This window comes from Myotis nattereri (genome assembly GCF_964212035.1).
Source record: "Myotis nattereri genome assembly, chromosome: 11".
In the NCBI taxonomy this organism is placed as follows: domain Eukaryota; kingdom Metazoa; phylum Chordata; class Mammalia; order Chiroptera; family Vespertilionidae; genus Myotis; species Myotis nattereri.
The window spans coordinates 20,333,776-20,349,101 of NC_138086.1; the positions used below are offsets into that span (position 1 = coordinate 20,333,776).

Consider the following 15,326-nt stretch of genomic DNA (forward strand, 5'->3'; position numbering starts at 1 on the left):
CTCCATTGCTCCATGTTGGCCTGCCCAGCTCAGCAACTGCAGCCTCCGGTTTGCTTCCTCAGGACCCAGCTTTCTTTCCCTTGATCTTTGGTGTTTTTATTTTTTTAAAGTGTGTTATATTGGTAACAGAGCTGCATACCAGGGTCCCCTGCCCAGTACTGCAGCCATTTGCGTAAAGGTGCAGCGCGGACTGGGTTCGCCTCCTGACCCCGCTCTCGGGAAGGAGGGCCAGTAGGACTCTTCCTGCTGACAGCTCGGTCCTCCCTGGTTCTCAGCGGTGAGACCTGTCTTTTTGGCTTTAGTGGGCAGCATATGTCCTGCCCTGTCCGCTGATCCCTAGGGACACAAAAGCAAGTCCAGAAGCTGGTTACTAAGCACTCAGGGTAGCCTTTGAATTCTCCAAGGAGGCCGTCCTTGCCGGCCTTCTGTGTCCTCGCCTCAGTCTATACCAGTGTTTGTCAAGCTGAGGGTCTTGCCCTCTTAAATCAGTTCAATGTCATAACCATCTTTCTTTTTTTTCTTTAATGAAATAGAACAGAAGAGAGACAGAGCACAGCACATGTAGTCAAGATTAACCATTATTTTGTGGAAACTTTGTTATATAAAGTGTATATACCCATATGTACATGTGTATATATGGGTTATAATAAAAATTAAAGTTTGAAAACCTCTCGTCTGCACAATGTTTCATGTGCAAAATTAGCTTGGCGCATCGATTTCTAATATTCGATGTCACCAGACCCCTCCTGCTATCCTGGCCCTGTCTTTGGCCCCTGGGCTGATAACAGATTCTGCCTCCCCCTGCCCAGTCCATGTTTCTGAGTCCCGGTTTGGTGTTCTGCCTCGGGCCTCCCTGGTATGTAGGAGTCCCCCGCCCAGAGCTAGAAACTGGCCTCTGTGCTCCAGCCTGACAGTGCCTGAAACTCAGTCACCGTGACCACCTGGGTGCCAAGTGCCCCTTCTCCGCAACTGAGCACCAGCTGTTCCTGGGCTCCTCCCCAACAGGAAATGGAGTGCCTCAGGGCCCTGGACTCTCCTGCCTGCTCTCCATTGTGGGCTATATCACCCCCTGGTGACAGTGTGGTTCAACTCCAAAACTGTCCTTTTTCTCAATGGCGTCAGCATCTGACAGTTTAAGGTTCATGTAGACCACTTACTGCCTTTGTGATCCAGGGCCTTATGCCAAACCTTAGATACTTGTGGGTACTCGGCAAGTGTTGATTTTTCCCCTTTGTTCTTCTAGACCTATGCCTGGGTGTAACTCTGGTACCTGTTCCACTGGGTCTGTTTTTAAGATGCATCTTCTGTCTGTCTGGCCTAATAAGTAGCATCAGCTAAGCCACATCGCACCCTGAGCTGAGATGTGTCAGGGAGACAGGTTTTGACTGGGAAGGGGAGACCTCAGAAAAGAGTCCACCCAGAAGAAAAGAAGTAAATGATAAAAGCAGACATAATAATACTCTTGTTCTCAAGCAGCTTTTGTTCTTCCTCTTCTTTCTCTTACCTGCCTGCCTGACAGGAATTGATATGCGTGGGTGCGTTTACTTTTTCTACTTAAAAAAGGGCAGGAAAACTGCCTGCGTTGGCTTCCTCCTATTGCACAGCTGGAGCTCAGCTGTTGGAAAGCAGAGGAGTGCATAGCAAAGGCCCCTGGCCTTCCATCTACTCTGCACGGAGTGGCTGGGCTTTGGTCACCACTGGCCCAGAGGACTCTCTTCTGAAAGATGTTTTGAGGACATTTCAGTTTGACGTGTCTAACTCCTTGGGTTCATTGAGCCATCTTGTTTTCTGGATTTAATCCCAGGATTCGGAGAGAGCTGCTGGGATCTTTTGCGATTTTAGAATACCAAGAAAGTGACAGAGGAATAGGATGTATACATCTACTAACCAGTGAGACTCAGTTATCTTTTGTGCCCTTTTAGTAGTTCTTTCCCTTGGTCCCTGCTGCCTGGTGAGTTGCCCTAGCCTCATCCCAATTCTAGGCCCCCGCTCACAGTAGCCTTACCAGCAGCACCCCAGTCGGCCCACCCAAATGGCTGCTGAGGGTAGAAATAAATGCTTATTTTAGCATTATTCTTGTTTCTGCAGTAATGCTTTATCTATGGTTATGTGGCCAAAAAGTTTAATAGAATTGTTTATTTTTCTCTCTGACAATTCTATTCTTGCTTAGTTTGCAGATATAAAATGAAGTGTGTTTGGCTGTTGGTATTGTAAAAACTATGGGCTATCTTTCATTCCATTTTACTCCAGCCCCATCTCTCCCAAGGTTAATCTCAGGCTCTTTGGCTCTCTATGAGTTTATTATCGTCTTACAAAATAAGCTTTGCTTCCCTGTGCAGCCTAGCACTGAGTGCCAGGCATGACCCTGGTGGTCTTCTCACCTGTGTGACAATTGGATGGGACCTTCAGCTGTCCCATCTTAGCTTGGGTGGGAGAACAGCCCTGGCCACCAGCTCAAGCGGCTCTCCGCTGCAGTGCGCTCCCTGTCTAGCATTTGGTTTGATTTGATGTTACTCCTTTTGTGAGGCTTTGAGGCTTGGAGAGAAAGGTCTCTTCTTGAGTTTCTGGAAACCCAAGGTATAAACAATTCCTCTTCCTCTGAGCTTTATGACCTTGAGTCTGTGCTGTGGCCAGAAACATGACAGCCACCTGGCTTCATCCTGAGGAGAGGTACCTTCTGCCCCTGCAGTGGCTCCTTTTCTCCCCAAGGCTCCCCAGCAGGTGTTGCTGTGGCCTGGGTGCTCTGCTGCGTTGCCTCCCTGTGCCACATCGCTTGTTCCCCAACTGAGGCTGCTTGTAGGAGAGAGGGAACAACTCACAATTCTGCCTTATGGTGCAGGAGTGACCAGCAATGAATCAGACAGGGGCCCTAAATGTGTCCTCCCCATAATTTGATTGTTTTCTTTTCCGGTGGCTCTAGATTAGTTCAGCTTTTTACTGCAGTCTGATTTGGGGGAATATATTTACAAGTCTAATTTGTACATCAAAACTCAACCCATTTCATGGCCTGTCAGAGATGAGCACTGTGAGTGATAAATATATTTGCAAAGTAAATTATTAAACCAAAGCAAGGAAGAAAGGCAGTCTGAGTTAGATATTGAGCACCTGTTTTGTATGAATACGTTTCTGGATACAGAGAAGTGTGAAGGATGCGATTCTGCGCTCACGGATCTTGCAGGCTAGTTGTGGAATAAAAGATGACTAAGATTTTGAGCTTGGATAACTGCTAAGAGTAATAATGATAATAATGGTCAACTAATAAGAGCTAAAATGTATTGACCCTTTCTCTGTTTCAGGCATTGTGCTAACTATTTCATATCCCTAGTTCACACAACCACCATTGTGAAGCTTTGCAGTTAGGGCAGGGGAGGCTTTGAATGGTACAGTAACTTGGCCAAGGCCACAAAGCTAAGTGATAGAGTTAGGATGTGAATCTAGGTCTCTCTAACTCCAGACACCTGATACTTCATCTGATTCTGAATGAAAAACTGAAGATATTATTGTCTAAAATATAACCAGAGGACAGAAGGGAAAGCTTATTTGAAGAGGAAAATAACACTGAGTTAACACGTGAATTTGATGGGAAAATCAGATAGTAAAGAGGAAATGCCTAGGAGTCAGCGGAATGGTTCTCAGGATGCAGAACGGCTGGACTATCAGTGAGTCTAGGTAAGAGCCATTCATGTAAGTGATGGTCGAAGCAGTGAGACCAGGACTATAAGGACTAGGAGTCAAAGACGAGGACTCATCCCACATGTGGGTGGGTGTGTGCTCCCTGCACATCCAACTTGGAGCTCACTGGGTCCTCCTGACAGTTCCCGATGCTGTGGCTGGAGCTCCTCTCCCGTGTAGCTGCTCTGATGGTGTTGGTTTTCCCACCTGGGGCGGACTTCATTCCCTTCTCCTACTCTCCCTTGTCTCAGACATGACGGCATTCTGATCTAATGCTTGCCTTATTAGAAGTGATCAAGGGACTGTCCTTGCTGGACACTACGCCTAGTGGCCCCTTTTCATCACAAATTCTCCTTTTCTCCTGACACAGGCATTGAATGCCCCAGAGGAGCCCGAAACCTCCCCGGCTTGGTGCAAGAGGGAGAGCCCTTCAGTGAGGAAGCAACGCTTTTCACCAAGGAACTGGTGCTGCAGCGAGAGGTAGGACTTCTTCCAGTTGCTTCCTGGATGAGAGGGTGAGAAAGTGGGGTTCACTCGGTCTCATGTTTCTCTGCCATGTCAGAGACCAGCCTGTCACTTTTTCCAGTGCTCAGCCTTCCACATCCATGATCCTTTTGGTGTCTGCCCACATCCTAGTTCCTGGAGCCCTGAATCATTGGCCAGCTGCCCCAAAATTGCTCCTCACCACTGGTGTCCTGGGATGCATGGTGATCACCAGGCCAGCATCCTGATGCAGAGCTGACAGCTTTGCACTCCTTCTGCTTGCGAATTAGCCTGAGCCGTCTGCCTCCAGCTGGATTTAGAAGCTTGACTAACCCTGTCAGGGGCCAATTTTCTTTGAACATTTATTTGTATCTTTTAGTAATTGCATTTTCTATAGCAGGTTTTCGGACTTAATTTAATTGTATTCTGTTTCTGCCTGTTGGGCTGGCTCTTACAGGCAGGAGTTAGGCTTCTCATCTGCTGTGGTGCCCATCTACCTGTTCATTTTTATGAAGTCATAGTCAACAGATCCATCTTCTTTCCAGGACTATGCCAGCCATAAATCAATCCTGCTAGGTGGGCACAAGAAAAGAACAGTGGGAGGAGTGTGCTGGGCTCAGACTTAGGATTATAGATCTGCTTTTGTCCTCTTTTATTTTACAATCAAATCCATTATAATATCATAATATGCACAGAGCTAAAAGGTTATGGGCTCCTGAAGGTTATCCTGAAGGAGTGAAAAGTCTTTTTAGATCAGCGGTCGCCAACCGGTGGTCCGTGAGGTCCGAAAGGTTGGCAACCGCTGTTTTAGGTCCTTCAGATCCGACATGTGGGCTCCTTTGGGATTTTAAGTGATTCAAGTACCTATTTATAAGCTTCAGCATCTCTCATTTTGATTTGAATCACCAGCGAACATATTAGGTGTGAGAGGTACTGAAGAACAGGCTAGCTCAAGATGCTTATATAGTGTGTCCCAAAATTCACGCAAGATTTGAATTTTGTGTGAGCATTAACCACAACAACAAAAAATAAAAGCCTAATTTTACTTAGTTTATTGAATCAGATTCTAATATCTGTTGCCCTTTGATTTCAATCCCTTCAATTTGATAAGCATTACCAAGTACCAGTTATGGCCCAGGAGCAGGGACAATGAAGACCACGGCTTTGCATATGTGCCAGCAAAGCTGTGGAGGCCATTTACCTGATGTGCTATTCCATATAACCCTATACTGTATACTTTATGAATCAATAAAAAATTTACAATTTTTAATTATAAACCTGTGTTTTCTATCAAAATTACTTCTTGCGTGAATTTTGGGACACCCTATATTAGACTAGCCTGGCCTCAAGAAAACCACCACTTTCTGCTATTGGTTACCACCTCTTTGGTATTCTCTAGCTCTTGCTTTCTCATTTTGTGCAAGTGGCATGGCAACAGAAATTCTGAATTCTCAGTCTGAGAGATATGGGTTCCAGTTCTCAAATACCAGCTGCAACCACCTGGTATTGCTTCACATCTCCCAGCCATCTGTACAGTGAGGGGCGGGGCTCAACCCTCAGTTGTCGCATCAGTTTCACATTGCCCCCTACTTTGTATTTGGTCAGACGTATTTATGTTTGTGAAGACGGTATCTTGCCACACATGGTGCCTCCCCTCCCTCTATTTTGTAACTACACACTGTAGCCTGAATTTTTATCAGTTAATGGTAGCCCCCTGCTAGAGAAGTTTTCAAGAATTCAAACACTCCAGTTGTCCATCAGTAGTTGTTACAATTTTTGTAGTGGCCCAGGGGTTAGGTAGAAGGGGCCAGCATTGTAGAATTTTTCTCTATTTTGGCCTTTGGATAAGGCACTACAGAGCAGTGGCATGTTGGAGAAAGCAGGTTAGTCCATTCAACGTCATGACTTACAGACATTGCAGAGGAAGGAACAACAGATGTCTGTTTGTTGTTCTTTGGTAGAGGAAAGAAATCACTGTGTTGGATTGCCTGAGACGTTTGCTAGTAACATCCTCATAAATTACTATCTAAATCACACTATTGTTTTGCCTCCCATTTTTTACCTTAGTCATCTTCCTGTGTTTTCTCATCTCCTAAAGTTTCTTTCCTGTTCTTTTTCAACTCTTATTTCCCCAGCCGCTTCCCCCCCCCCCCATCATGTTTCTGGCCCCCTGGTGATACTCAGAAGCACAAGGGGGTCAGAGAGAATACTGATCACCAAGAGGAGTGAGAGCCCAAAGCTCTTTACTCTCTCATGGTTATTATGAACTTACCTTTGTCTGTATATTTGCTGATACTTGACTGTTGAAAAAGGTAAAATTTTCCTCCATCTTCTCTGATGCTCCAGGCATGTGAGTGAGTTTGCAGATCCTTAGTCTAATCCAGTGATGGCGAACCTTTTGAGCTCGGCGTGTCAGCATTTTGAAAAACCCTAACTTAACTCTGGTGCCGTGTCACATATAGAATTTTTTTGATATTTGCAACCATAGTAAAACAAAGATTTATATTTTTGATATTTATTTTATATATTTAAGTGCCATTTAACAAAGAAAAATCAACCAAAATAATGAGTTCGCGTGTCACCTCTGACACACGTGTCATAGGTTCGCCATCACTGGTCTAATCCAAAGCTGATATTTCTCTTTCTTGTTTGTAGCATCCCAGTCTTTCATAGCCCTAAGTCGGGGGGGGGGGGGGGGCTCTTACTAAAGAACTTTTCTGCATTTTCTTAGCTGCTCATATGATTACTTGGGCTGACTCTTTTGAAAGGTCTTTATATAGAGGAAAGACAAGGATCGCCTAAACTAAGGATAAGTTGGAATTTTGACTAAAGGAACCAATTATATCCTGTTCTTCTGGGCATTTTCCTTTATGTAACATATGAAAACTGTTTTCTGAACAGTGTAGGAATGAAGAGAGGTTTGTTTTGTTATAGGTTTATTCATGTGCTTTTACCTATATAGTACCTTCACTTTTTTCCCCTAAATTCTTCTGTAGAACTTTTGTTTTTGCCCTCCTTCCCTCACCCCTCAAGGATTTATTTTGAAAATGTGATGATGCACTGGTACTCCTGGCTGCAGAGGCCCTTCCCACCTGCAGGAGAAAGTACTGTAGCGTAATTTCATGGATGCCTGAGTGTGGGCCTACAGCCTCCCACCTCCCGAAGTTCTTACCTTCAGGGCAGTCTCCATTGTGCCGTGTTCCACTGCAGAAACTCTTCTGGAGCCAAGCTGCTGCTGTGATGGCCACAGTTGAACTGGTGTTTTTTTTGTTTGGTTGGTTGGTTGGGTTTTTTTGTTAATTCTCACCTGAGGATATTTTTCCCATTGATTTTTTTAGGGGAGGGGGGGGAGAGGGAGGGAGAGAGGGAGGGAGGGAGGGTGGGAGGGAGGGAGGGAGGGACATCGATGTGAAAGAGACACATCGATTGGTTGCCTCCCACACGTACCCCTACTGGGGCGGGGATTGAACCTGCAATCCAGGTATGTACACTTGACCAGGAATCGAACCCGTGATACCTCAGCATGCAGGCTCACACTCTAACCACTTTGCAGCACTGGCCAGGGCTAAACTGGTGTTTTGCACCTTCCTCCTATTCCCTTGATAATCAGATTCAGCTCAGTATGTAATTAGGTATTATAAGATGTGATTGTCCTTGACCCTGCCCTACCCCGCCCTCTGAAATTTTTTTATCTCATTTTGAGCCAGAATTTTTCTACCCCCCACATGCTTTCCCCAATTACTATAAATCTTCATTGTCATATAGGAAAAGAGAAGCACACAGCTACCTTGATTTCACAGTACCTCCTGGGCCCCCTGTGCAGGTCCCACAGAGGCTTGGCCACCGTTGGACTCCCACAAATGGAGCAAACTGACTGGAGAAGGGTATGCAGTGGGGGCAGGACTGTAATGGACACTGCCCCTGGGTCAGCTCTCTGCCAGGGAGGGGACAGAAAGGGGGGGCCAGGGTGCCTGGTCCTGAAAAGTGACTCCCTATTTATGAATAAAGTATATTATCTTGGCTATGGGTAGCCAGCCCAGAAGTTACTGCCTGTCTTTCTCTATTTTGAGTGAAGAAAGAATTGTAATCTTTTCATCCATTCCTCATGAGGAGCCTGCACAGTCTCAGACAAGTCTCTTCTTTATATTTCAGATATTCTCCCCACCCACATTACCTTGAGACCAGATAGCCCTACTTTCCTTAAATGTGTTTATAATGACACCAGTCAGCACGGAGTTATTGACATTTCTAGCCATCACTCAGCTCCATTTCTAAGTGCCTCCCTGCCACCTTTCATTGCATTTCTTTTTTTTCTCCTGTTTTTTTTTTTTTTTTTTTTTTTTTTTTGCACGGTTCTTCTCCTCAGCCATTGGCTTGTGTTCCCTTTCTTGAGTTGGGTGTCTGTGATTACTGTTCCAGGTCAGTGATCTAGGTTTCCTAGTGCCCTTGCCCCAAGGTTAGACACCTGTGACCTTTTACCTGATTCTTTATGACCTTGAAGGCCAAAGCAGCCAAGGAACTCTCAAAGGATTTCACTTATTTTTACTCAAAGGAAATCGAATAAGCTCCACAGTTCATTCCAGGCTGACTGCGTTGGTGTAGAGCAGGGGTGGGCAAATCCAGCCCACTGCTCGCTTTATTAATAAAGTTTTATGCAAACACTGGCACACTAATTGTTCTGTGTACTTTCTGTGGCTGCTTTAGTGCTGTAACATCAGAGTTGAGTGGTTACCACAGACTCTATGGCCCACGGAGCCTAAAACACTTACTGTCTGTCCCTTTATCAAAAAAGTTTGCTGATCCCTCTGCAGAGTTGGATTAAATGGCTGCTTATATGAGTTAGCCCTTGCATCCCCTGCCCTTGAGGCTGGACTGCTTCTGGAGCAAAAGGCGTGAGATCACTGTGTCTGTTGCTGTAGCTGACTGAGAGCTGCGTGCTATTGCCCTTCTAACGGCATGTGCTTGGTGACACCCTCTTTCTCCCTTCCCCCAATACAGCTGCCTCTTACAGGCAAGTCCCTGCCACACTGCCACAGGTCGGGAGATCTGGTGTCATTTCTCAGATGTGGGACTGTGCCCGTGTCTAGCATCTTCCCCGAAGTCCTGGTGAGAGACGGCATTAGCTAATGGGTAGATAACTGGTTTAAAAGTGCAGACTGTTACGTTTTCACACTCCAGTATCATGTGGTCCTGAGTGAGTGATTCTTTCCTGCTTTGGGTTCCTGTCTAAAACATTGACCTAGCAGTCCCAAGCCATCCTCTTCCTTTGGAGCAGGGGTGGGAGTGTCTGGCCCTGCCAAGGCATTAGGGGTGATGAGTTAAATGTTTGACCAAAATAGCAGGCTAATTTTTAAGTTGATGATTTTGTATGGCCCTCAATGTTATAAATATCCAAATGGCCCTTGGCAGAAGAAGAGGTTCCCCACCCCTGCTTGGAGCCCTTCTTAGGAGGAAAATAGTCATTTGGGATCTCTTCACACCTTGCCAGAAGGCCAGCTAACCAGCAGGCACTCGCGGACCAGCTGCTGCCTGAGCAGCACTGGGGTCACTGTCAGGAAAACCTGCACTGTTAGAGAAGGGGCTGCGAGCTGGTGTTAAAGAGATCAACACCACAGTTTAACCTTCTTCGCATTTGCAGGCTGTAGGAGGTGCAATGCCCTGGGGCCGGGGCAGGATACAGAGGCTCGGTGATCATGTCCAGGGCCTTTCTCAATGACCCCTTTGTCCTTCTCTGAGATCTGAGAAATTGCCTTTTGCTGCTGCCTGGAAAATGACGTCCTCATGCTGGACAGCCTGAGCTGCAAACTGGCTGCTGCCCTGACCTATTTCCCTTCTTCCTGCTGGCATAAAAGGGAGGATGTCCCCCTGGGGAGCTCATTCCGCAGGCTGCAGTAGCCAGAGCCCTGTCCTGGATTCCCTCTCTCCCACTACCCCTGCTTTTTTACAAACAAAGGTACATGAAAGCATTACAGGCAGCTGTTGCTGTTTGAAAAACATGTACTTATGTTTCTGGGAATACGGACTCAGCAGCGAATACTGGTATGTATTAATGGAAGGGCATTTGCCTGGGAAAGAAAACTTAGAATAAAAGGAAAGTGTTTCTATATCCTTTGTTTTAGCACCAAGTGTCCTGCTCTTGTCTGAAAAAGATAACTCCATAAGCGATTTGCCTTTTCTCTAAATCGGTGCTCCCCCCTCCCACTCCGTGCCCCCTATCTTTCTCCACATCTCCCCACAAGCCCTATTGTATATGCTCTCATCCTTCCGGTCTGCAGGCCCTTCTCTGTCCAGGAGACACACAGGAGGAGGATCAATGGCCAAAGTGATGAGGACAGTTCAAGCCACAGGGAAATCTGAGGGTGAGGGACACCTGGTACGGGTGAGGCCCACGGCACACTGAACTCCAGCTCTCCCTGAGTGCCATGCCCCTCGGTAACGCTCACGGAGTCGTGAGGAGTAGCCTGATAAAAAGTAAGCCAGCTGTCGCACAATCTTCCACTTACTTGCACAAAGATATCTTGTTCTATGTTATCTCTACCATTGCCCGGGAAGAAGGGATGCAGAAAGGCCAGCTCTCCATCAGCTCTTGTCCCAGAAGGTGTGGAAAGCTTTGTGGGCGGAGGCTTTTCTCCCCTCCCCACACTCTTTCGACAGTTCATCACCTACCAGTGGTCTTTTATGTTTTTCCATTCTGGCTGTTTTCTTTGAAGGGGGCTCAGTAAAGACCTTTGTCTTAATAGTGATCAAACTTTCATTTTAAATAGCTTTTTCTAGCATAAATGTGCTTTCATTATGATATTTCATTTTAATCTCACAGCAAACCTATAAGAAAAATATCGCAGTTTTACTGTTCAGGAAACTGAGATGCAGGGCAGCCTGCCTTTATTCGCAGAGCTTGTTGTAGGACAAGTACCAAAATCCAAATATCTGCATTTCAAATTAGATCCTTTTTTTCCCCAAAGTTTACCAACTTTGCATTAGAAGGTGATCATTCTTTTAGCCAAATTTTATCATTTCTCAACCTTCAAGTATCTGGAACTAGTTAATGAGTAAAGGGCTTCCCTGAAGGTCCAGCACTGGCTGAGAGTTCATCTCCAGTAAGGAACCACCGGGTCTGATTTTGGATGCTCACAGGACTGCACAGGGATCTCAGGCAGCGATCCTCAGCTGGTGCCGCAAGAACTTTTAAAACATGGAATACCTGACTAATTAGTCAGGGGCACTCACCTCTTTTCCTTTAGATCAGCGATTTTCAACCGTTTTCATCTCATGGAATAGAAATTAGTTACTGAAATTCTGTGGCACATGAAAAAATAGATTTTTTTTACCAACCTCACAAAAAAATAGGAATAATTTTGATTCGCTCACACTGGCTGGCTATTGTTGTGTTGGCTCTTGTCATATTTTTATTTGACAATTTAAGGCAAGCATGTCAAACTCAGGCTAACACGGGCCAATTAAACAAGGCTTAAGTTTATGTGGGCCACAAAGAAACAAAAGCTTTAATTTTCATAGAAATGTAGGTTTATTTTGAAAAGTATAGTATAAAAAAAAAAACAGAAAAAAACAAGAGCAATGATAAAATTAATGTTTTCTTCCTGACACTTGGCATCTCTTCTCTGCTACTATCTTTCCTATTTCGGGGGAAATCTTGTTCACAGTGATTACTTTCAAAACTGACCCAAGGTGAATGTCAGTAATTCTGGATCTGACAGGAGACGTATTTCCTTTCATAACTGTAAATAACTGCTCACAGCATTATATTGGCTGGGCCGCAAAAATATTCGCGTGCTTGATTTAAGGGAAAAATGTCAGTGTCCCTGACTAAATAGTCAGGTATTGCATTTTTAAAAATTCTGCAGCATACCGGTTGAAAATCGCTGACCTAAGGAGTTTGCTATGGACATGCCTCCTCAAAATACTTACTCTGCTCCTGTCACAGCCCTTATATCTTCTGGCTGCTTCAATCCTGCTGCCTCTGTTGTTTGACCTTTGTGGGCCTTACTTTTCATGTAATGATGCCTCTGTAACGTGTTTGGCTTCATTTCAGTTTGATCATGTATGTGGTCAATATGAAATGGGACTATGTATACCTATAATCCTATTTCTAATGTTTTAGAAGGCAAATCTGGCTAAGTAAGTACATTGTTATAAATATATAACTTCCCACTGCCTCTGGGGTAAAGTCTGATTTCCTTCGTTTACACATATCCTTGATTACCTCTCCAATTCATGTCTCACCACTACTCGTTTCATAATTTGTCAGCAGAACTGGCCTTCTACTCCCAGTTCCCCTATATATCCTGCCATTTTCTCTCTCCCATCCCGTAGGTCACCTTAAGCTCTCCAGCCAGTATGTCAGCCATCCCCCTACTTTGTCTTTTTATTCCTACCTGTCCTTTAAGATAACCTTACTTTTCAAGAAAGCCTTCTCTTCATCTCCCAGTCTGGGTAAGATGCCCTTCCTTCAGTCCCCACAGCACCCCCTGCACACACCTGTCATGTCCTGACCAACGATGTTGAAGGACCTGTGTGGACCTCTCCACTAGATTGTAAGCAACTCAAGGACAGGAACTTGCTTCTTTCTTGTGTTCTTTGTATTTTTGCCTAGTATATAAGAAATATTCGATAGATACATATTGGTTCAATCAACTGATTCCCTGTGACCCAATTCTAGAGATTGGGAAGAAGGCCTGTTCTTTTCTTGTTCTTTATAGTTCTTGGGGGAAACTCTAAACTCAGCATTTGTAAGAGGAAGACTTTGGAGTTTGAGTATTGAGGCTGCAACTCAACAACTTCTCACTGGAAAAGTCCTATGGGACGCTGACCTCCCTGGGTCTCCCCATCTGTCCAACCAGAATACTTAAAGATAGTGAAATAATATGTGAGTGTTTGAAAATATTTGAAAAGAAAGCATTGGTGTCCATTCATCACTCTCCTGATTTAAGCTGCTCCTTTCTTTCCCTCCTGGTATGTTTCCCATCCTCTGCTTTTGTGGATCAAACTATTAACGAGGTGAAAGGCTTATTTTGAAGTTCAAGTCAACAGATTCCTGTTCAGTAAGCATCGTGAGAATAGCAGGCTGTTATCTGCCCACTTACAGCCCCTTCATTTCTGGGCTCCTGGCCCTTGCCTCGTATCTCTAAAAGCCCTAGAAGAGGGAAGTCCTCCTAATCCCATTCCAGCCCCTAAATGCAAATGGTATCACAATGAGAAGGGGTGAGGTTAAGATGAAGAATGGGGGATACTGTCGCATTGCTTTTCCCCCTGCTATCAGCTTTTAAACTCAGCCAGTCACCAGTAGCTTCCCCAAGCAAGCTCAGCAGCATTTGCTGGTGGGTGCTGGTGGGTGCCAACAGTGTGCTGGCTCCAATGGGATTATGCTCTGCAAAGCTGCTGGCTCAGCTAGGCTGGTGTCTATTTCCCTGTTCTTCTGCTTGGAACTTTCATAGCCAGTCAAGCATAGAATTGCATCCATTCTTCTGAAATAGCTGCTGGGCCTAATTTTTCATTGGCTTGGCCATGATCCTATTACCTGTAATTATGTCGGTACAGCTGAATACAATAAGTTGGATAGTCTTCACTGCCCTCCAGAGGCTAGTGTTCACATCCCAGCTGGCTGTTGGGATTGGGGCAGAAATAGGTGGAATAAGGTTTAGGCCTTCAAGATACTTGGCCTCCTTTTGACATGTAGGAAGGCCTCAAGGATGTAATTCTATTCCAGGGAAGAAAATGCTTTTCAGGAGAGGGATTCTTCCTTTGCCTGGGCAGTTGGTCACTACTATTGTAAACTCTTTCTTGAGAGACTTTTGTGTTTTCTGTGCCAATTTGTTTTTCTTACAGTTCCTACCAGTAAAAGGAAATACAAGGGATAGTCCATAGACCTGACAAATTCCATTTTCTCCACAAGTAGAAGCCTCAGCAGTGCCATGGAGGCCCTGGCACTGATTTTTCTGCTCTGTCGTTAGTTCTCACCCACAGCAATGTCCCAAACATGACTTTCTCTTGTATCTTTCTAGTAGAATGGTCCACAGTACTTACTTTGAACCTCATCAAATTTGAGCCCCCCCCCCCAAAAAAAAAATTGAGGCCTAAAAGTAAGTATAGTGGGCAGCTATTGGAAAATGCATTTACTGGTTCACTTCAAGATTATCAGTGAACAAGATTTCACAAGGTCTTGAAAATCCTTCAAACAGAGCCTTGCTAAGCAGAACACCTATTGTATTTGATTCTGTCCACCTGTCATAAAATGATGTTGTTGTATTTTTAAGGTAATAATAACCCAAGCACTCTATTTTCCAGCCATGAAGGAATTGCAGCTGTTATAAAGCAATGTGAAGTACTTGAACCAATTGGTTAAAAGTACGAAAGGCATGGTTCCTATAGTACAGTGGTTCTCAACCTTCCTAATTCCGCGACCTTTTAATACAGTTCCTCATGTTGTGGTGACCCCCAACCATAAAATTATTTTCGTTGCTACTTCATAACTAATTTTGCTACTGTTATGAATCGTAATGTAAATATCTGATATGCAGGGGGATTCTGCATATATTTTCATTGTTACAAATTGAACGTAATTAAAGCATAGTGATTAATCACAAAAACAATATGTAATTATATATGTGTTTTCCGATGGTCTTAGGAGACCCCTGTGAAAGGGTCGTTCAACCCCCAAAGGGGTCGCAACCCACAGGTTGAGAACCGCTGCTATAGTAGGTCAAGAAAAACATTTGTAAATTGGCCATTCTTTTTTTTTGGTGGGGAGGGGGTTTATTTGTTTTATTGTTTTCACTTTATTTTTATTGTTGACCCTATTACAGATGTTCCTCCTTGCCCCTCTTTTGCCCACCTCCACCCAGTCCCACCCCTTCCTCCCTCTGGCCTTCACCACACTGTTGTCTATGTCCATGAGCTATGTATATATGTTCTTTGGATAATCCCGTCACCTTCTTTCATCCAATCCTGCTCACCCACCTCCCCTTTGACATCTGTCAGTCTGTTCCTTACATCCATGCTTCTGGTTCTATTTTGTTCGTCAGCTTATTTTGTTCATCATATTCCACACCTGGAGATTAAAATGATGTTCTTTATGAGCCATCCCTGTGGAAGACAGCTATTCCCAGTCACATTTAGCCTCCTGGTCTACCTTCTATAGAGTTATGTAGAGCCTG

General features: G+C 44.7%; 1 protein-coding gene across 1 annotated transcript in view; it reads left to right on the top strand.

The window, feature by feature from the left end:
• Positions 1–15,326, top strand: part of SND1 (staphylococcal nuclease and tudor domain containing 1) — a 453,621-nt gene that overhangs the window by 345,934 nt on the left and 92,361 nt on the right. The window contains exon 16 of the mRNA XM_081102419.1: positions 4,043–4,152. Coding sequence (XP_080958545.1) covers positions 4,043–4,152 — 110 coding nt within the window. The remainder of the gene's footprint in view (positions 1–4,042; positions 4,153–15,326) is intronic.